This window comes from Eretmochelys imbricata, chromosome 1, assembly GCF_965152235.1.
Source record: "Eretmochelys imbricata isolate rEreImb1 chromosome 1, rEreImb1.hap1, whole genome shotgun sequence".
Taxonomy (NCBI): Eukaryota; Metazoa; Chordata; order Testudines; family Cheloniidae; genus Eretmochelys; species Eretmochelys imbricata.
The window spans coordinates 6,038,635-6,061,796 of record NC_135572.1 but is presented as its reverse complement, the minus strand read 5'-3'; the positions used below and the strand labels follow the sequence as shown (position 1 = coordinate 6,061,796).

General features: G+C 45.4%; 2 protein-coding genes across 2 annotated transcripts; one reads left to right on the top strand and one right to left on the bottom strand.

Annotated features, from left to right (window-relative positions):
• The first annotated feature begins 399 nt into the window (after positions 1–399).
• Positions 400–1,867, top strand: LOC144278774 (olfactory receptor 52P1-like). The gene is made up of 2 exons (XM_077840121.1): positions 400–443; positions 865–1,867. The coding sequence occupies exon 2, from the start codon at positions 911–913 to the stop codon at positions 1,865–1,867; it is 957 nt and encodes a 318-aa protein (XP_077696247.1). The 5' UTR covers positions 400–443; positions 865–910.
• A 16,018-nt stretch (positions 1,868–17,885) lies between these two features.
• LOC144278768 (olfactory receptor 52P1-like) lies at positions 17,886–18,794 on the bottom strand. Its single transcript, XM_077840107.1, has one exon. The coding sequence runs from the start codon at positions 18,792–18,794 to the stop codon at positions 17,886–17,888; it is 909 nt and encodes a 302-aa protein (XP_077696233.1).
• Between the last annotated feature and the right edge of the window lie 4,368 nt (positions 18,795–23,162).

Here is a 23,162-nt window from a genome sequence, read left to right as displayed (position 1 = left end):
TGACTACTGTAACTGGATAGTCTTACTGTCCATGCAAATGTCCAAACCCTTTCTGATTCTTGATTACCTCATGGCCTCAGCTACCTCTTGTGGCAATGAGTTCCTCAGTCTAATAAGGCATCAAATGAAGAAAGCACTCTTTTTTATCTATTTTGAATTCTCCACCTTTCAGTTTAATTGAATGTCCTCTTGATCTTGAGGTAGGAGACAGGGAGAACATATTTCCTATCTACTCACTACCAGTCAAAAATTTATAGACATTTCTCATGTCCCCTCTAATTTATCTCCTTTCTAAGGTAACAGTTCCAGTCTTTTCAACCTGTTCCATATGAGAGTTTCCCTGGGCCCTTGATCATTCTTGTTGCCCTTCCCGGAGCTCCTTCTAGTTCTGCAATATCCTGTGTGAGAAGGGTGCCCAGTACTACACAGAGGAATCCAGAGGAGGGAGAAATATTGACTGACTGATCTCATGGCATTGTATTTTCTGTATGATTTCCCAATCCACTCCTCCTGGATCCCAATGATTTGGTTTATTTCTGTCCATGATTGAACTTTGAGCAGGGTTTCACAGAGCTGTGTACCAGGACACCCAGGTCACTGTCCTGAGTTCATAAAGTTAAATTAGAAACTTTAAGGTCTATGAGGATTTCAAGCTTTTCCCTCCAGGGGGCAGACACATTGCCGTTATTGATATGGGCTCCCTCTGAAGACTTCTCTGGACTTGACTATGAACTAAATAATGTGGTGCCATCTGTAAATATTGCCATCTCACCTCCTTTCCTAGATTTTTAATAATTATAAAACATTTACCGCAATATTTGTTATAAAGCGTGTAACCGACTTGCTCTGCTTCTCTCCCTTCACAGGCACATTGAACATTTCTGAGCCCGATCAAAGAATCGACTACCTCATGGCAGTTTTCAACCTCACCCCCTCTGACCCTTTAACATTCATCCTAACAGGCATCCCTGGCTTGGAAGCCGCCCATGCCTGGATTTCCATCCCTTTCTCTACATTCTACATTATCGGCCTGTTGGGAAATTTCATGGTTTTGTTTGTTGTAGGCAAAGAGCAGACACTGCACAAGCCAATGTACCTGCTACTCTGCATGCTGGCGCTCACAGACATTGGCACGTCTACGTCTGTTGTGCCAAAGGTACTGTGTATATTTTGGTTTAATTTGAAAGACATTACTGTGGGTGGCTGCCTCACCCAGACATTCTTCCTTCACGGAGTTTCTATGATGCACTCAGCAGTCCTCGTGACAATGGCCTTTGATCGTTACATTGCCATATGTAACCCTCTGAGATATGCCACCATCCTCACCAACATACGAATAGCTAAGCTAGGGCTTGTGGGTTTGATGAGAGCTGTTTTCTTCATCCTGCCCCTGCCCATGCTCCTGAGCAGGCTGCCATTCTGTGTGAACCGCGTTATCCCCCACACGTACTGTGACCACATGGCTGTGGTGAAGATATCGTGTGGGGACATCACAGTCAACAATATGTACGGCTTGGTGATGGCATTTCTAGTCATCGGGTTAGACCTGACCCTCATTGCCCTGTCCTACAGTCTGATCATGAGGGCTGTCCTCAGAATTTCCTCTAAGAAAGTCAACCAAAAAGCACTCAACACCTGCACAGCCCACATCTGTGTGATTCTTATGTCTTATTCTCCCTTACTCTTCTCCACTCTGACACACCGGTTCGGTCAGAGCATCGCTCCCCATATTCACATCATCTTGGCCAACCTCTATTTCCTCCTCCCCCCCATGTTCAACCCTATCATTTATGCGGTGAAAACCAAAGAGCTTCATGAAAAAGTGGGCAAATACACATGCAGAATATGGTTGCCTGGAGGCCACTGATTTTAAACCTGCATGACAAGAGAGGAAAATAATATCTCCTCATTAATCAAGGGTGCTCTGTCCCAGTTTGGGTGAGCTCAGTATTGTGGAAGTTCACAGCCTGAGAACTTCTTCACACCAATCATCTTATCATTCCATCACCAAGAACTGCTCTCTCATTGCTGAGTTCCCCCTCCCTGACCATCACCTAATCCCTTTCAGTGTCACCTATCAGCCCCCATCTCCACACACACTGGCCTTTCTGTGGTTTCCAGACCACCAGAATATTCATCAGCTTTCTGAAGCAAGGTGGCTTTCCATTAGACCCTGCATGTACAGGGTTCTTGATCAGTTTAATGAAACAAAGCTACACTTTCTGAGAGACAAAGACAAAGAAAGCAACTACAATGCTGAACTTCTTTATCATATGTACAGTGATTTGGAGAGCAAAATTTACCTGTTTTTTCTACTTGCAATCCTTCAGAAAATCTGGAAGATAAACCAGGTAATTCAGTTGGAAAGTTTTAATATGGGAAAGTTGCAGCAGGAATTAAGGATATTGTACTAGAGCTTATTGGTGAGAGTCATGAAACTGTGTGTTTTTGAGAAATGGACTGTGTTACCCTGTATTTGAAGGGTGTTTATCCCAGAATGTGATCAAGCCAATTGCAACTATATGATGTACATTCAGTCACTATGAATTAATAAAATAAAACACCACATAATTAAGGGTTAGTTGGAAAGCAGGCTTTTAGATGCAAGGTCAAAATCTAGCTGGCAGTTTCTGGTAATCATAATGAGAGGAGTGGACAAACAAATAAATATGTGCGAATGAAAGAATATAAATGGATGATAACCTTGAGTCTAGATGCCTCTGATATTACAAGTTTATTGAAAGTTAGGAAAACTGGTGATCCAGTAGGGGTCACTATGACCTATGTGTTTTGTAGAAATTATACAAAATTAGCTAATACAGTGTAATTTGGAGCAGTCCTCCGAAGCCATCTTGAGAGATATTTTTCCAGACACTCTTTATCCCTGGTGGGAGTGCAACTGGCCACTGCAGACCCTCTGTTAATTACTCTATACCGTTCCAGCTGTTAGGTAAATATCTGGGATGTTCTAGACCTACTGCTTATGTCTGTGTGTGCTTAAATCTAATAAATTGCAGTGTTAGACAAGAACAAGCTTACTTGGATTTATTCCTTGATCAGACAGAATTGCTGTGTTCCAACTGATTTATTCCTGACACCACCTGAAGTGAAATAATTAAGGTGCCCCTGTCGCGGGTTCTGAAATACCCGGGTACCAGACTGCTGTGATAAACTATGACAACGCTTTGGAGTGCAATAACTTACCACTGTATGCAGTCCATTTTTAAGTCATTTTTAGTGTGAACTTTCAAAATACACAGTAAGCATTCCAGTTCTCAAAGATGTCAGAAGTAGGTGTTGTCATGGAAAAATTAACCATGCATTGTGTTTGGATCAGAACAAACCTGAGGTCCCTTTATTCAAGCATGCGCATACAGGGAGAGTCAGCCAGAGCTGCCCTGCTGTAAACAGAAAATACAGGAGCTTATATTGCTGAAAACAACAATTTATCAAACCCACTTCCTTCAACAGCATTTTCCTTATTTGGCATATAGTGCAAGCTTTAACAGTAGCTTTGCCTTACTTGAAGTTTTGCAAAAACAAGCTTTTTCTGTTATTGACAGGTGTTTTCTTTGCAGTTAATGTTTTTTTTTTTTTAACTTCTAGTGGTTATGGTTACATTTCTTAAGCTCTGCTGTTTTGCAATTGCCCCTTAATGGAATTTTCCACACTTTCTTCTTATGCTTTATATACACAGCTAGCTTGACCAAAGTTTTAGGCCTACTTGAGACGCTTAGGCCTACTTGGGTCCTCCACATTCACAAAACACAACACATTAGCCTGGGTACATAAAGCCTGGGTACACAAAGTAGACATTCTATAGGCAGTATAAAAGGCATTTTTTCAGCTTGATATATATTTTGGAGCATTTAAATTTGCCCCTGTAATTTGGAAATTTTATGAACCTTTGGTAGGATTGAAAGCAAGTTTTGGAATTGGTCAGGCACTAAAGCAGTCCAGTTAAAGCGTATCTGGAACCTAAGGGCTAATTGTAGAGTTTTATCCGCAGGCCAGTAAATGATATGATTGCCTGCGGCTGTGGTGAGATTAAAATGTATGTCATTTAAGGTAGTGGTCTTAACGTGCACACAGCTATTATTAGCTTGGAAACGTAGATGTCCTGTCAGGGTAGTCCCGTGTCCCATACCCTCCCAACAAATATTGTTATGAACCGTGACAACCTCTCCTGGTTTTAGTTTATGTATACACTGAAGTTGAGGGGGTTCTAATGGCCAGAGTGTCCATTTGTTTCCAGTCCTTCCCCAAATGCCGGGCGTTATTTCAGGAGCACTGACTACAAATTGGTTGGGCATACCAGGTAGTTCAAGTTTCCAAATGTCTTGGTGAATTATCCAATCCTACATGCATTCTCCCCACGGACCCGGCAGGATTCAGTAGGTGGGCCCATACCCCTCCGACCTGCCCGCATGCTTGGAAGGAGCACTGTGAACGTTTGCATTTCCACTCAGAAAATCTCCAAGTATGTCTCCACGGCCACAGATTAGATGGCACTCCTGAGGTATTTGTAAGGGCAGTAGGCCAAGCTTGATGTTCAAGATCCCTCTGAATGGCCGTGAGCTGGTCATTTAGAAAATCCTGAACCTCTGAACAAGCCTGATCCCACTGCAATGCCTTTCCAGAGCTGGTGATACCCAGTACCATCTCTGTTAACAGCTTTTGGGTCATTGAACTAAGGGAGGAGATAACATACAATTCACCAACACTAGCCTGAACCTGGGCTAGCTGTGCTCCAGCAAGAAGGCCTGTGGCTTTTTTCAACTGTCCCAAATTTTCCTCATGTTGCTGACCTTTATGGATATTGTAGATTGCAGCCACACTATTTGCACCATCCCATAGGTGTCCAGCCAAGTCCCTTTTTTTCTAGCGGAAACCCAGGTCCATTGCTGTGCCAACCAAATGGCAGCTCCCTTTGAACAATTAGGATATATGGAGGTAATCTGAAAACTAGATAAGGGTAGTATAAATTTTACAGTTCCTAGTGTAGCTTTAATTACAGTCCATTGAAACTTCAACCCATCTTTCTTTGATGAAGTATTATACAATTTTGATGGCTGAACACCCTTATATACTCTTGAGAGGCCTTAACATTAATATCATAGGACGGGGTGTACTGCAATATGGTGCAATTTAAATTATTAATTATTGGGACATTTTCAGTACAGGTAATTTTTTCAGCAGCAGAACAAACCTTTTGGGTATTTGTTTGATTATTTACCAGTTGGGTGACCAAATAAATTCGTTAGTCTCTAAGGTGCCACAAGTACTCCTTTTCTTTTTGCGAATACAGACTAACACGGCTGTTACTCTGAAACCTGTCAAATAACAATAAGGACCTTTTTTATCTATCATGCTAAAAACTTTGCGAATGGTCATTATATCTGTCCCGCTATGGGCCCCATTAATTTTAATTTTTGACTTTTGGGGCTCAGTTGCAGTGATATCATATATTTCTATTTTTTACCAACCCATTTGTTTTTTACTTTATTATTTGCTTATATGAACTATTTTGAACTTGAAAAAAAATAATTTTTTTAACAAAATTTTAGTAAATTACTAAGATGCGAAGGCCTGGGCCATTGGGTTTCATTAGACTATACAGTATTATTTGTATTTGGGTAAATTTTAAGGGTGGTGACAGAGGTGGAGGGAATGGTCAGAATAATGTCTGTGGCAGCAAGGTGTTTTTGGTATTCATCCTCCAGAAGTCAATTAGGGAGGGCAGTGCATTTTTGATGGTGCTTGTAGGTAAGCACAGAGCCCAGCCCCTGGAAAAAAACCCACCCCACCACTCAACTCCACATTTCCAAGCGCGGTCCCCACAATTCTCTCCCTGCCAATTAACAATACTTTGTCTTTTTTACCAGGGCCAATTTTTAATGTCTTTTGTAGTTAGGAATCCCTGGACTTTGGTGGTTTCAGCAGAGCGAGTGTTCCTTCTTCTTTCTTGGAATAGCCGTGATTTAGCATTATGCAGGGGAGAGGTTATGAGCACATCACCCTGTAATGGTTTGGCTCTTTTAGCAAAGTTCAAATGCACAGTAGTTCTGTCAATGGATACGGGAGAAGTTACAGGCTTTTCACCTTGTCCTTCACTCCTGCTGTCCAGAAGGAGCAACAACGCCAGAAGGAAAGATAGATCGATCATCAGTTGGAGAGCCATTACAGTGAGAAACATGGGCAGGTAGTCAATTTTAGGCACTTCACTGTGTTGATAATTAACAGGACTTGATAAGGGTCTTTCAGCATGGGGCCAGGACAGTTTCTTGCTGATGGACCTCTATATAGATCCAGTCTCCTGGTTTCAGCGAGTGGCAGGGCTGCTGTATATAAAAAGACCTAACACATTTTGTTAGTGCCTGACTGTTAGGGGGCTTATTCCTTTACCCATTTTCTACCCTGGTCCTTCTCGCATGAACAGAGAGCAACAATACCCAAAGTCCAAAGGTGCAAACAGTTCGATGTTTATTGGGGTGAACTTCCAGCAAGCATGATTCCAGTTTCCTTCCTTAGTGTTCCCCTTCCCAGCTCTGACACCACCAAGCCTTACCTGTGTCCCTGTTCCCGTTCCCCCCCTTAGCAAAACATGATTTCAATTTCCCCACCCCCATTCCCTGTTCCCATTTCCCCCCTTAGTTCCTGATTGACTGCAGACTATATAGTAAAACTTGAGTTCTGCTTAGCTATACCTTAACCAATCATTTTCCTGAAATTTAACTAACCAATCCTAACCTATTGTAATATGATTAGCCAACCAATTATATCCCACCACCTTAATTAGTTTACACCCAGAAAAATTAATTATACAGCAGACAGAAACAATCACAGAACCAGACAGAGATTATACAGGCAAACAATAGGGAAATGGGGACTTCAGTGATAGAACAACAAAGAAATGAGGATTTCACATCCCAGCTATTGATAAGTGAGTTCTTGCCAGACAGGATGCTATCAAACTAAGTTTCCTTTTACATTTTCTCAGCACTTTCCTTTCTCTGGAGGTGATAGGCCGGATCACCTTTCTAACAGCCCCAGTTTGCCTTATTTCAATGTGACTAGTTTGGGATGTGAGGAGGTGACCGGTCACTTCCTAGCTTATGGCTGCCTCTGCTGCTTAGCCAAAGGCCTGAGCCTAAGCACAGGGCCTCAGACTGTCACAGTAAGAGAAGGCCCTTACGCCGGCAGACAGTGATTTTGATTCTTTCTTTTATACCTCTATGACTAGCTAAATGATAAGAATATACCTACATTCTTAGAGTCTAGGCCTTTACAGACAGTCCTGAATGTCTGTATCCTAACACTGACAATAATTAAGCACTGTGTCAGCCATTAAATGAATGTCCATCTGAGCCAGGGCCAGTGGGGGCGCAGCCAGTAGTCGCATCAGGTGCCCTGTTAGAATTTCATGAGGGCTGAGTCCAGTCTTTCGATTGGGAGTGGCCCTTATATTCATTAATGCTAATGGGAGGGCATTTGGACACTTTAAATGTGTTTTAGCACAGATTTTGGCCAGTTTATTTTTCAAAATCCCATTTTGACGTTTTACCGTCCCGGCAGACTGCAGACTCCAGGTGGTGGAGATTGTGTTGGATCTGTAAAGCTGCACATAACTTGTTCCATAACGTTAGATCCACTATCACTGTTGCTACTCACCGGTATGCCAAATCGTGGTACAAAATCCTTCAACAAAGTATTACAACAATTTTGGCATCTGCCTTTTTACAGGGAAAGGCCTCAACCCAGTTGGAAAATACATCAACTAAAACTAACACACTCATAATTGTGGCACCTTAGAGACTAACCAATTTATTTGAGCATGAGCTTTCGTGAGCTACGGATGAAGTGAGCTGTAGCTCACGAAAGCTCATGCTCAAATAAATTGGTTAGTCTCTAAGGTGCCACAAGTCCTCCTTTTCTTTTTGCAAAGACAGACTAACACGGCTGTTACTCTGACACTTATAATTACAACATTTAGACATTGCTTTACCAGCACTATGTTGCTGGCAGATTACACACTGTTGGCAGTATTGCTTAAAATATACATTTTTTTTTTACAAATATCCTTGCTGATTGCAGGCAGAACTGAGGAATTACTCCCCATATGAAGGAACAAATATGGACACCGTGTAGAATCAAGCACGTGGGTTTATTACGTACAGCACTGACGGAGTGTCACCTCGTTTATTAGGCTCAGAGACACTGCCAAACAATTGATTACAATGGATTATATGGATTTTCCATGGGCAGAGGGAAATGACAGGGTAAGCAGTCCCAAACCCCTGGATAGGTCTAGCAGCAAGACGAGATAAGCACAGTAGCCGATGGTCAAAATATTACATAATGTCTCCGCCCATGGTTTCAGGTTAACACAAGACACTTAATTAGTACACAGGTGTTTTCCATTAAACGATATATAAAGTGTGTTAGTATATATATATGTTGAATTCTGATTTGGGATCCATAGATAATGAAGTAGCTCCCTTGATTGTCCGACAGGTACACACCTAGGAGTTAAAACAAAGGGACAAATGAAAAGTATATAGCAAAAAAGGTTGTCTTTTAATTATTCATTTGTGTTTCTAAGGCAGGCACTGGCAATGTCTAGGAGGGAGGCTGTCATATCTCATCTACTGATATGTTTGAACCTCTTCCGTAAACTCAAGGCTGGTGTGTAGGAAGACGCCTCTTCTACAGAAGAAACAGGGCCCCTTTCATTCCCATGGTTTGTTCTCAACTTTGAGATAAAACCCCCAATTATAATTTCTACCTGGCTTCTTGCTGACCAAGCTTATTTTAGCAAAAAGCAAGGCTGTCCTGTGTTTGTTCTGCTTCTTAGCTAATATTGTTCACTATTTGCTAGGCCTCTGTCTTCTTGACCAAACTCTGGATTTTGGGCCTATAAAAAGAGCTGACACCGTCTATATATCAGGTTGTAACATAAACAGCATACAGATTTTAGCCCTTCACCATATTTTTCTGTATTTGTTTTATAGGCAGGTTAGGTTTCAATGACTTCTATGTTTATTATTTAGGTGATTTGCATTAACAGACATTCTTGACTTGCTTTTGGATTCAACGTTATTAGCCACTTAGGGACTTTGTCTCAAAAGGACTCAATTAACTTCTAACTTTTAACTTCTGCTTTTAAACACACATTGATTTGAAAAGGGAAAAACACAACCCATTTTGGCTCACCTTTGGCAAAGCGACCATTGATTATACAGAGCCACCTTAAGACTTAGTGCGGGGCACTGACTACAGCTTCTATCTGCTATTTGTTACCAGAACAGATTTAAAATCTTTTCCCATTTTCCTGGCTTTGACTGCCCTGCTGCAGCCACAACTTTGGTCTTTATTTAAAAACATTTTAAAGCTTGTAAAGCATTAAGTCACTTTAAGGATTAAATGCTAAATACCAAAATTAAACAACTCTAGTTTCTTTTGTCTGGCAAAAGTATTTTTTGGTTTTACAATTTTTAAAACAACACCAATTCATCTTAAACTTATAAAACAAAGATTGTACACATCAGGAGTGGGGTTTTTTTTTTTTAGCAAATTTAACTAACTTGTTTATAGTTAAATGATTTCACTTAAATAACCTTTTGCCTGGATTATTTACAGAATTTTTTCCAGAGAAATGTGCCCTTTCTTCAAAGGAAAAGCTGCAAAGAAACTAAGAATTTTCTTTTCATAACACCTTCTTTTAACATTTGTACAAAGTTTCACTGCTTAATTTTCTCCAGTAACTACAGAATTAACCTCTCCCTTTTTCTCTTTTAACTTTCTCAAACTGTGGTTGCCTGCTTGTCTGGGCCCGATCCTTCCCCTCCTCCCCCCCTTGTTGCATTATTTCCTTTCATGGGCACAGGCATTGTTTCACTACCAATTTAGCAAGGAGGGTGGCTTTTTGACTAACCCCCCTTTTATTTATTTATACAGACCTATTTACATACACACACATTTATTCCTTATATTTAGATCATAGAATCATAGAATATCAGGGTTGGAAGGGACCACAGGAGGTCATTTCGTCCAACCCCCTGCTCAAAGCAGGACCAATCCCCAATTAAATCAACCTAGCCATGGCTTTGTCAAGCCTGACCTTAAAAACTTCAAGGTCTTATCTGTCAGACAGATATAAGATGTATCTTATTTAACAATAACCTTAATCCTTTATGTCTGGACTTAATACAACCTTTTCCTTATTTGAGGTGGTAACAACCCCTCAGCACTGGTGCTTTGCAGGAAAGGATAGTAGCAGGGCTAGGGACAACGGGAAAGGTAGCATTAACAGCATGGTAAAATGGGGCAATTACACTCACTGACCGTAGGAATAATGACTCCTTGCTGAATGCAGGAGGTAAGAACAGGTTGGATTTTCCCTTGGCCTGTTTTGATAGAGGGTACTGCTGCACCTCGGGAAGGGGTCTTGCTGGGTTTAGGTGAATCTTAACGGGTTGGGCCGACCCAATGCACCCAACCTGGTTGGCATGATCGGTTCACAAGGCTTACAAGGAGGGCGAGATCTTAGTCAGCAGTTCCTGTTGCAATGAGGAAGGGCTGGGATCAGTCTTCTCCTGTAAACTGCCAGGACCTCATTGTGAGTGGGATCAGGCACGTCCAGATACACACCATTTGGGCTACAGCAGATTATACAATTTAATTTACACAACAAGTCTTTTCCCAAAAGGTTAGCAGGTAAACAAGGGCTTAGGAGGAAAGCATGATGGTTAAACAAAGGATGGATAGAAATGGACAGAGGTGAAGGGACGGGGTGGGGAATAAGAGTGTTGCCTGCCCCTACCCTTTTGGATCAACCAGGGTGGTAGGGACATGTACTGTATACAATGGCCCATTTGCTTGAAATAGTAACATGCGCCATTACTGGGTCCCTAGGGGAGGTGGACTGTGGGGACCTTGGTTTGGCCTTCCCCTTCTCCCCCTGCAATGGGCGGCTGTTACGGGGTCCCTGTATGTTCTGGAGCTGGAAGGTCATTAACATAGTTTTAATGTGGTGGTGAGAGTATTTGGGTTTTATTCAAATTCTTATTTTTATTTTGTTTACAGGTGCAAATTTTTGCTTCAGTCAGCTTTCTTTGGGCAGACTGTGAGAATTTTATTTAACAGCTTCTTCCTGATTTTATTTAACTTTTTTTGGTTATGGTCTGGATTTTGCTTGGGCCACTGAGCTTTTTCACAAAGGCGACTCAATGTTTCCCTAGGCATGACCCCTCGTAGAAGCTGATTTAAATCCGCCCATGTAGGGTTATAAGAGTTTATAACAATTTGCAATTCCTTTTTGAATTTAACAGGGTCCTTTCTTATTTTTTTTGGAAAATTTTGAAGTACATTATACAGTTCCGTAGGAGACCAAGGTGCATGTGCAGACCCCGAGGTCTCATGACCTGAAGGACCATTGACCGGGAATTGGCGCAAGGGGAACATTTCCTCAGTATGGGGAGACACTGTCTGAGGTGTGACCATAAGGGGCTTCTGTTGCTTAATATTTCTTGCCAGCTTAGTCGGATTTAAATTCTTTGCCAATTTTATTTTTATCTCTTTTAATTGTGTTGTAAGTTTCTCCTAGGAGTCCTTGAGACGCTTTGAGATTCACAATGCCATTTTTTTTTTATTTATGACAATAGAAATATGCCTCACACTGACATTGGCCAGAAGCGCACTTCTGAGGTGCACAATCTTGTCAAGGTCGAAACTTTCCCTCTAAGGGAAACCACAACTTTAAATTATTCCTATCCCTTGTATACCAATTCCAATTTTTCCAGAAACTTGCAAGTGAACTCGTGTGTGACTTTTGCTGGACGGTGATCCTTTTTGACTCACTGACCCCCATCTGTACCTGGCAAGAGGGGAATCCTCTTGGATCCTCCAGCCACCAGTACTGCACCTGGCGAGAGGGGAATCCCCTTGGATCGCCCAGCCCCCAGTACTTAACTCAATTCTCTCATCTCACTCACACAGGAAAGGTTCTGTTTAGGGCCTCCACGACTCTCTTACAGCCAGAGGTGCAAGTAAGCCGGTATGCCCCAGTACGGCATACTGGCAAGAGCCAGTGCTCCATACCGGGGCGGACCGGCTTCCCCAGGCGGCAATTTAAAGGGCCTGGGGTTCCCAGCAGCGGCTGGAGCTCCGGCGCCTTTAAATTTCCACCAGAGCCAGCTGCTGGAGCCCTGGGGGAGCGGCGGTGGGGCTCCAGCGGCTATTTAGAGGGCCCACGCTCGGAAGGGACCCTGGTCTCTCTTTTCCGCCCCCCGCTCTCTGCTATGGGGGCAGCAGCTTGCTGCTGCCTTCTCCCAGGGCTCTGTCCTGCTGCTGCAGGGCAGACTCCGCTGGCAGGCAGCTCCCCCCTCCCTCCTGCCCCGCCTCTTTCCCCAGTGTGCTGCATTCCCGCCCCCGACTCTCTCTCCCTGCTGCTGAGAAGAGGCGGGGGCGGGGGCTTGGGGAAGGGGGTGGAATCAGGGCATACCCCCTCCAGCCCCCTGCCGTGAGCTGCTCAGGGCAGGGAGCTGGGAGAGACCCCAGCCCACACCCCCAGCCCTCTGCCCTGACTCCTGCACCCCTCCACATCCCCACCCCCACCCTGAGCACCAAACGGGAGCTCCTGCACCCTCCCCCACCCCACATACCCACCGGCACCCCTCACACCGAATGGGAGCTGCCCCAGGTAAGCGCTCCACACCCCAACCTCGTGCCCCAACCCGAGCCCCCTCCCTCATTCTAGCTCCTGGACAGACCCTGCACCCCAACCCCCAGCCTGCTCCTGCACCCTAACTCCCGCCCAGACCCTGCATCCCCAGCCCTGTTCTCAGTGCACCCCCACCCTCAGCTTGGTGGAGAGAGAGACAAAGAGAATGGGCTAGAACCAGGGAGAAGGTAGGTACCCACTCTATGTGGTCAGGGGTGTGTGTGTGCAATCCTGTTTACCCCCTCCCCAGCCCTGCTGCCCTTACAGTTTACCCCCAGCCCCTCTCTTGTTCCAAGGACCAACCCTAGCTCCCACCCCACTGTGTTTTTGCCCCCCAGCCCCTGCCTTGCTCCAGTCAGCAGGGACTAATTCTCCCCCCATGCCTCACTGTAATCATCTTGCCCCGCTCCAGCTGGGGACCAATCCTTCCCCCCCCACCACCACCATACCCTGCTGTGCTCTTGCCCCTGGTCTCTTCTTTCCCCAGGGAGGCCCTCAAATATGTTTGGCACCAGGCCCACAAAAAGTTGGGTAGCGGTAGCGGTGGCCCCAGGCCCTTTAAATAGCCCCCTTTAAATTACCCCCGAACCCCAGGGCTCTCAGTTGCCTCTGCAGCTGGGAGCTCAGGGGGTTATTTAAAGGGCCCAGGGCTCCCAGCTGCTGCTCCCACAGCCCTAGCCCCAGGCCTTTTAAATCCTGATTTAAAGTGCCTGGGGATTTAAAGGCTCCACCTCTTCCGGTTGAGGCCCCGCCCCCTCATCAGGACTCCGGAATACCGGTAAGTCCTTTAAGTTACTTTCACCCCTGCTTACAGCCCCCCTTTAGCCAAGAGCGTTGGCTGGCAAAACATACTATGTCGCTTGGGGCGAGGTGATCAGACCTGTCAGTGGCTTGTCAAACCGCCTTTAGGCGGGAACCAGAGACAGGGGAGGAAAGAGGGTACGGAAACAGACCATCTGAGGACGGAAGGGATGGGATCACACACTCCTAGACCTAGACAAGCCCCTTGCCGGTCATGAGCCCACAGCTTCACAGGGCTCTCTGTGGGTCTTCCTGTGACTCACACTGGTCTTCCAACTCAATTCACACTGGCACACAGAACCAGATCTACCCATGACCTGCCCAGGTCTATCCACGACCTGCCCAGCCACCCTCAGTGGCTCTTCCTGGGGAAACCAAACCTGGATGGGACTTTAACCCACCCCAAGGGCACTAGGCATGTCTGGCAGCAAAAGTCCGGATGGAACGTACAACTCACCCAAGCCCAGAGCCTACGGGCAGTCCTCCACCAGAAACCTAATATAGAGATTTCAAAAGGTCTCTTAGCTTTTTGGATGGGCCCGGGGTCTGGTGGGGAACAGTTCGCAGATCTCCAGCTCTCGGGGGTCACCATCTATCTGAGTCATAGCACCAAGATGTCTTGGAAAAATCACCACGCGTTGTGTTTGGTTCAGAACAAGCCTGAAGCCAGCTTTACTCAAGCATGCGCATACAGGGAGAGTCAGCCGGAGCTGCTGTGGAGTAAACAAGGCTTACTGAAGGATTGAGTGAACCAGGAGTCACTCAAGGAAATTAATAGACAACAGGTTTAAAACAAAGAAAAGGAAGCACTACACACAACACCTCATTGCCCTTCCCTATTCCAATGTATCTTATTTAGAGATGGGGTGATCAGATCCACAAGCGGTATTCAAGATGTGGGCATATCATGGATTTATACAGAGGCAATATGATATATTCTGTCTTATGATCTATCCTTTTCCTAATGATTCCCAACATTCTGTTAGCTTTTTAGACTGCTGCTGGGCATTGAGTGGATGTTTTCAGAGAATTATCCACAATGATTCCAAGATCTCTTCCTTGAGTTGAAACAGTTAATTTAGACCCCATCATTTTACAGGTATAGTTGAGATTATGTTTTCTAATGTGCATTAGTTTGGATTTCTCAACATTGAATGTAATCTGCCATTTTGTTGCCCTGTCACCCAGTTCTGTGGATCCCTTTGTAACTCTTCGTAGTCTGCTTTTGACTTAACTATCTCGAGTAGTTTAGTATCATCTGGAAACTTTCCCAACTCACTTTTTACGCCTTTTTCCAGATCGTTTATAAATTTGTTGAACAATTGTGATCCCAGTGTACTAACTGGTCCTGGTGTCTCGTTAGTGTTTAATTTATTCATCTGTTTCAAATCCTCTTCTAATGACAACTCAGTCTGGGAAAGTTCCTGAGATTTGTTACCTAAAGAGAATATCTCAGGTTTGGGAATCTCCCTCACATCCTCTGTAGTGAAGACCGATGCTAGGTTGGGGAGTTCTTGTGCTGCCCTGCTGAAATGTCTTTAACATATTCAATATGTTCTAGCAATGGTAGAAATACTGGTGACCAATACTGGACACTGACTTTCAGGTAAGCATCGGCTCTTGACAGGCCCTGGCTGTTGCGCATAGGTGGGTGGCTCCATAAGCACGGCTTGTTTTCAGTTGGCAGGTCAGGTCATGTGGGAGGTATCAAAGACTGCCTCCTTCAGTACATCACCCTGGACCATCACCCAGACTGCCCATGTCAAAGGCTGGCCCTGGGTTTGATCCCCAGTCTCATCGTGATCACTTAGGAGAGTGGCGAGGGTGTCCCCACTCTGGGGCACTTTATCTGCACCAGTGGCTTCCCTGACACGCTGATCACTTAGTTACGTTCAAACCACATAGAATGGATAAAACTGCAACTGTACGAAAAATAAGGAACAAATAGGAGACTCCACAAACAGCTGTCTCTGGGGTGTAAGATTAGGTCACACTCTGTTTCTCATACATCACAGGCCTCTCTCCCAGGCCCTGGCTGTGCTGCGTGATACCACAGATAAGACACCTGTTCCGGTAGTGGCCACACTCCCTCAGGCTCTAGGTGGCAGGACCCTTCTTCCCAGCATCTGCCCTCCCTTCGGGTTCACCTCCCCGCTTCTGACTCCAGCCTTCAAAGTCCTCCTGTCTAGAAACCTTTCCCTGTGCTGGGCCCTCTGCCCAATGTCCCACCTCGCTGTGCCCAGCAGCTCATTGCACTCAGCTGCTGTGTTACTTGGGGCATATTTGGCGTCCACTATCCTGGCTCTGTCTCTGTAGCTCCCTGTTCTAGCTCAGCGCTGACTCCCCATAGATGCAGCTGGTCTGTGCTGCCCCAGCTCCTGGGTCTGGTCTGCTTCAGCTCCTCAGCTCTGCCTCAGCAATCGTGCTCTGGCTTTAGCCCAGCTTGGACTCTTCTGGGCTGCTTCTCTGGCATGGGGTGGCTGCCAAATTTTGACAGCATTAATAGCGGAAGGTCACTTAAAAACTAACCCAAAAGTAGCCCAATCTATTTATTGAAACATAAGTGTTTTTTTTTTAATTAACACATTGGTTTATATATTAAGTAACAAATGAAAGCTTTGATTAGATACCTAGTATAGATTTGCTTTTTTTTAAAAAAAAAAATACAACCCTACAAGCCCCATCAGGAATTTGTCCACATTAGCAACAAAGCTATGAGATGACAATCAAAATCAAACCCCCAATACTGGTAATTGTATCCAGATTGAGGTTTGAAAAGATGTTTCAAACAAAAAACAGTGAATGACAGGGTTTAAAATAGCCACAAATGATCCCAAAATGTATGTAGTGCAAAAACAACACGAACAGTATAATATTATTGATTTCAAATTGAATCCAATTCTGGTGGTCAATGTCTATATTTTGCGTTGAATTAGTTGGCTACTGTTAGTCTCTAAAAGGCAACATTTCCTCCTCACAATCTTCATTGGAAGTAAAATGCTTCTGCTGCTGGTCATACAAATCCTCAATGACCTGTGTAATAATTACTTTTCTTGGTGCAAATTACTCACGACAGATTTGGTATTGTTTTATATATGCCCTAACAGGAAGAATATTTTCTAAAAGTTCATCTTGTGGCACAGTTTTGTTTTTATCAAGTTCATCTGAGAAGACAGTCTTTCAACTGCAGCATCGCTAAAAGGTAGCGACAACAACAAAAGAGCCAACAAACCAAGTTCACTGAGGTCTTTGTTCTCAGCGGCATCCGTGCATTCAAGAACTTCAACCCAAGACTGCTCAACTTGGTTATCCTGTGTATAAGGCCAGTGAATCATGAGCAAAACTCTTCCCTGCTCCTCCAACAGTGCAAGGTCTCCACAAAACATGGTAAAAATGGAATATCAGCAAATCTAGGTCATGCAGGGCTAAGAGTAGTAGAAGGACTTCGTACTGAAAGAGATTCAATCACCTGGCAGTCTCAGTTTCATGTGTTTCACAAACTCCAACATGAAATCTCGACACCTACTTTTGACGTCTTTAACAATGTGACTGGTTAGTGTGTATTTTGAGGGTTCCAGATGAAAATTGACTGCACAAAGTGGTAAGTAATGTGACTCAAAGGTGATGTCATAGTTTAACAGAACAGTCCCATTCTTGAAAACACAAGCTCTTATAAAATGTCTTTAATTCCTGCAGCAGCTTTCCTGTATTATCACTTTCCAATTAAAATATTTGGTTTTGTCCTCCAGACTTCCTGAAAATCAGACTAATTTTGTTCACCAGATCACTGTACATATGATTCTTAGGCGCGCGAGTGCCAATGTAGGACCCAGGCCTGTATTTCCACCTGAGGTAGTATTTTTGGGTTATGCTTGCATGTTTGTCCTTTGTTCACACATGTTAGGAAGAATGCATGTGATAGCATAGCCAAAAATCAAAGACATTGTGTATGTTGCGTAGCCAGTGGGGGTGATAAGATGGGAACAGATAAGAGCAGTTAAAACGTTACTGGAACGCACACTTTAAGATTGCCTCAACCCCAATCGCAAGGCAAGGCCAAAAAACCAGTCAGGAGGGGCAAAAGGGGATCTGATCAAGAATCCTGTTCACACAGGCACTAATGGATGGTGATGGTCAGAGAGAGGGACCTCAGCAATGGAGAGAGCAGTGCTTGGTGATGGAGTGATAAGACATTAGGTGTGAGAAACTTCTCAGACTCTGAACTTCGACAATGCTGAGCTCAGCCAAACTGGGACAGAGCGCCCTTGATTAAAGAAGAGATGTCCTTTCTTCCTCTCATCACACAGGTTTAAAATCAGTGGCCCCCGGCAATCACATTCTGCAGGTGTATTTGCCCACTTTGTCACGAAGCTCTTTGGTTTTCACCGCATAAATGATAGGGTTGAGCATGGGGGGGGATGAGGAAATAGAGGTTGGCCATGATGATCTGAATGTGGGGAGCAATTCCCTGACCGAATCGGTGTGTCAGGTTGGAGAAGAGGAAGGGAGTATAAGACAATAGCATAACACAGATGTGGGCTGTGCAGGTGTTGAGGGCTTTCTGGTGAGCTTTCTTGGAGGAGATTCTGAGGACAGCCCTCATGATCAGACTGTAGGACAGGGCAATGAGCGTCAAGTCTAACCCGATGACTATAAGTGCTATCACCAAGCCATGGATCCTATAGACTGTGATGTCCCCACATGATATCTTTGCCACAGCTATAGGTTCGCAGTATGTGTGGGGGATGATGTGGTTGGCACAGAATGGAAGCCTGCTCAGGAGCAGGGGCGTGGGCAGAACGAAGAGAACAGCTCTTATCAAACACATGAGCCCTAGATTAGCTATTCGTATGTTGGTGAGGATGGTGGCGTATCTCAGAGGGTTACATATGGCAAGATAGTGATCAAAGGCCATTGTCACAAGGCTGGCTGAGTGCATAGCAGAAACCGTGTGAAGGAAGAACATCTGGGTGAGGCAACCATGCACTGTAATCCCTTTAAAATTGAACCAAAATATACACAGTGCCTTTGGCATGACGGAGGTAGACGTGCTGACGTCTGTGAGTGCCAGCATGCAAAGCAGCAGGTACATCGGCTTGTGCAGGGTCTGCTCTTTGCCTACAACAAACAGAACCATGAAATTTCCCAACAGGCTGATAATGTAGAACATAGAGAAAGGGATGGAAATCCAAATGTAAGCAGCTTCCAGGCCAGGGATGCCCATTAGGATGAATGTTGAAGGGTCAGAGAGGGTGAAATTGAAAGCTGCCATGAGGTGGTCGATGAATCAATCTGGCTCAGAAATGCTCAGGGTGCCTGTGGGGAGAGGGAAGCACAGCGTGAGGTGTGTGTGTGGTGGGGTTACACACTTCTTAACAAATAGAATAGTAAATATTTTATAGTTATTACCAATCTAGAAAGGGGGATGAGCAATGAGGTGGCAACATTTACAGATGAACTTGGATGTCAATAACATCAACCTGTCTGTCCATTGGAGTGGAAAGCTTGTCTCCTCAAACAGCTAATAAGGTTCTAATTTAACGGTATGAACTCAGGACAGGAACCTGGGCGTCATTGTGCACAGCTCTGTGAAACCCTGCTCACAGTGCAAGCACAGACAGAAACTAAGCAAAACCTTGGGTTCCAGGAAGAGTGGGATGGGGAATCATTCAATGCCATGAGATCAGTCAATCAATGTCTCATCTTTCCCTAGACTTCTCTGTGCACTACTGAGCATCTTTCTCAAACAGAATAGTGCAGAACCAGAGCAGTTCAGGGAAGGGCAGCAAGAATGATCAAGGGCCTGGCCAAACTATCGTGTGTAGTGGGAGATGAATAAGAGGGGATATGAGAAAAGTCTATTACCAACTGGTAGACAGTACATGGAAAATGTGTTCTCCGTGTCTCATAACACAACGTCAAGAGGACATTCAATGCAACTGAATTGTGACAAATTCAAAACAGATAAAAAAAGAATGCTTTCTTCACTCAGTGTATAATTAGACTGAGGAACTCATTGCCACAAGAGGTAGTTGAGGCCATGGGCTAAGTAAGGATCAGGAATGATTTGGACATTTACATGGATAATGAGATGATCCAGTTACAAAACTTATAGGTAAATAAACATTTTGGAAAGCTTATACACCCATGTCTTTCAGGGCACAAGCCCATCTCTAGCTGTTGGGCATTAGGGTGACACCCTCATGCCAGTCAGGTCATCTCCCACCCCATCCACCCCTGCTCGGTTTCTTACACCTTCTTCTGCAGCACCTGGGGCTGTCACTGTCAGAAAGAAGACACTGGACTAGATGGACCATTGGTCTGATCCACTATGCTATTCCTGTGTTGGAAAGGAGACAAGTTTCCCCCATGAAAACAGACATTATCATGGTGGGATATGAATTTGTGTTCAACACAATGGGCAATAGGGGCACAACGGTCTTGGTATTTAGGTCTACAGGCCAGCACCTCTGTTGCTTCCCTTGTTAATTTTGGTGAGACATTTTCTTGCAGGCACCAAGCTCTGTCTGAGACATAATTTACAGGTGTTAACTGACAGGTGTAAGCAGAGAAAGGTGTCAGCAACTCAGCTGCTAACCCTTCTCATTCCTGAATTTTGATAAATTTTTCAGATGACACAAAAATTGGGGATCGTAAATAATGAAGAAGATGGGTCACTGATTTAGCGCAATCTCGAGTGCTTGGTAAACTAGGTGAAAGCAAAGAAAGTGTGTTGTAATGTAGCTATGGTGTCCAGCCCATACAGACAGGGAGTCAGGAAAGGTCCCAGCACTGGCCGTGGATCAATAATCACTAAGAAAATATAATTTCAGCAGCGCTTCGAACCTCTCCATGTATGCCCTCTTGTCTGCTCCTCAACCTCCAGCCCTGCTTTCCTGTCCATGTACACTGGGGTGGGCAAAAGTTTTGGCCGGAGGGCCTCATCTGCGTTGGGAAATTTCTTGCATGGCCGTGAATGTACAGGTGGGGCAGGGGTGTGGGGTGTGGGCAGGAGTGCGGGGTATGGGAGGGAGCTCAGGGCAGGGAGATGGGGGCTCAGGGCAGGGGGTTTGAGTGCAGGAGGGTTGCAGGGTGCAGCAGGCAGCTCAGGACAAAGAGTTAGCTTGTGGGGTGTAGGAAGGGTTTGGGGTGTCAGCTCTTGGCTGGCGCCACTCACCTGGAGCAGCTCCAAGGTGACAGCAGCACAGATTGGGGCCAGGGTTCCCTGTTCCTTGCCAATGGGAGCTGCGGGGGCCGGTGCCTGCAGGTGAGGGCAGCTCTTGGAGCCCTCTGACCCCCTGACCCAGGGGTCACAAGGACGTGGTGCCGGCTGTCTCTAGAAGCGGTGTGGGGCACGCGGCACCACGGGTGTGGCAATCCCATTGGTTGGATCTGGCCTGCGGGTCGTAGTTTGCCCATCCCTGGTGTGCACCCTGCTCCCTGCCCCCACAACCTCCAGCCCTGATCGACTGTCCCTGTACACCCCTGTTTATCCCGCAACCCTCAATTCTCCCTGCTTCTCGGTGTACACCTCCTTCCCTACCCCCACAACCTCCAGCACTGCCTGCTTCTCTGTGTAGACCCCACTCCCTGCCTCCACAACCCCCAGCCCTGCCTGCCTCTCTGTGTGCATGCTAATCCCTGCCCCCACAACACCCAGAGCCTATCCGCCAGTCCATGTACACCCCCTGCCTGCCCCCAGAAGCCCTAGCACTGCCAGCTTATCAGTGTACACCACCTGCCTCATCCACAATCCTCAATGCTGCCCGCCTGTCAATACACACCCCACTCCCTGCCTCCAGAACGCCCAGTACTGGCCGCCTGTCCATGTAGGCACCCCACGTACAGAACGTCCAGCCCTGCCACACCGTGATACCCCTCACCCAGGACCAGAACCCGGTGCCAGACCCCACAGCGACATTTCACAGAAATACTTCCTCAGACTAGGTTAAACTCAGTGTCTTCTTGCTGCAGGGAAAAAGGGGAGATCAGCCTGAACTGCCTTTCTGGGGGTGAAGGGAACCCCAGCAGGAGCTCAGCCTGTGCAGGGAAGGAGAGAGGGACAGAACCAGCGGGAGGGAGCCAGGATGTGGAGACTAAAAAGAGCCAGCGTGAGTAACTCTTCCTCACAACTAAGCAAGCTTTAACGTATTGCAGCCTGTTAGAAACCTAGACATACCTTCCTGAGGCTGCTTTTCCATGTTGGCAATTGCTGACATTGCCAGGATGCTGTAGTGGGATTGCTCAAGGGAGGAGGGATGATCTGTATGGGGGATGTGTCAGAGACAATTTGCTACATTATGATCCACATTCCAGTACAGTCTGAGACAAACCCCTTCCCCATGAGGTCTCATTACACCTCTTTGGTCTGTGCATTAGGCAGGATGTCCATGCCATATTTCACCCAGTTTCAGGACTTCATGCCACTGTGATCCGGATACTGCATGTTCCTCCTCCACAGTACACAGAGACACACTATGCATTCCTGGGCCTCCCGCAGTGAGATTTGAAACACCACCTGCTTTCCTCTAAGAAAGAAATATGCTTTTATTTTAGCTGCCTTTTTGTGCTTCTTATGCTCTCCAGAACCAGAAATGCAGGGGTACAGAGAGAGCAGACCTCTATCCCCACACCCCGCAAACATATTGTTATCCTAATTGTTTTGAACCTCAAAGTCTGTGAATTTGAGATTTCAGCAACTCTCCTGTCAGTTCTTTGGTCCAAATGACCTAACCCATTCTTAGAGGCCACAGGACGAGTCCAGTTGAAGTCACTGGAGGCTCCTGGCCAGTGGAAATCAGGCCATTCGTTTAAATCCCTCCATGTGGATTTAGGGTGAACTCCTGGCCGTGTTCAGAGTTTTGCCATTGTTCTCAATGGGACCAAGATTTCACCCTCAGTGTTTTATTTTCGGCTTCCTGCTGTGAAAATCATGGTTTCAGGTCCTGCTACAGAGAGCGCTGTTCTGTTAGGGTGCTGAAACTAAGAATCCCCTTGTTTATGTGGCATTCTGATACCAGGCACGAAGGATGGGGATTTCAAAACATGTGGGGTCTCATTTTGCTCTCAGGGAGGCCAGTGTCAATCTGGAGTGACCCACTGAAGGCAGAATGTGAGAGCAGTATCTGGACAGTGGGCAACACATTCTTGTTGGGAACTCTCTGGTAAGAAGAGATACCCACTGGAAAGGCTTTGGCTTTTACCTCTTAACAGGGCAGTGAAGTTGCTGAATTGGAACAATTCAGCAAACCAGAGGAAAAACCACACCTCCCAACAACGGAAGCTACTGAGACAGATATAAGGACACAGTAAGAGATAAGGTTCAGAGTAGCAGCCATGTTAGTCTGTATTCGCAAAAAGAAAAGGAGTACTAGTGGCACCTTAGAGACTAACCAATTTATTTGAGCATAAGCTTTCGTGAGCTACAGCTCACTTCATCGAATGCATTCAGTGGAAAATACAGTGAGGAGATTTATATACACACAGAACATGAAAAAATGGGTGTTATCATACACACTGTAAGGAGAGTGATTACTGAAGATGAGCTATTACCAGCAGGAGAGCGGGGAGGTGAAAACAACGCTTCCTCAGCTCTCGTCCCCTAATGCCCCTACTCTACTTGTGCTACGTTGATGACATC

What these genes read in the sequence shown, in the direction of transcription:
- LOC144278774 (XM_077840121.1), top strand. Translation starts at nt 911, where the DNA reads ATGGCAGTTTTCAACCTCACCCCCTCTGACCCTTTAACATTCATCCTA.
- LOC144278768 (XM_077840107.1), bottom strand. Translation starts at nt 18,794, where the DNA reads ATGGCAGCTTTCAATTTCACCCTCTCTGACCCTTCAACATTCATCCTA.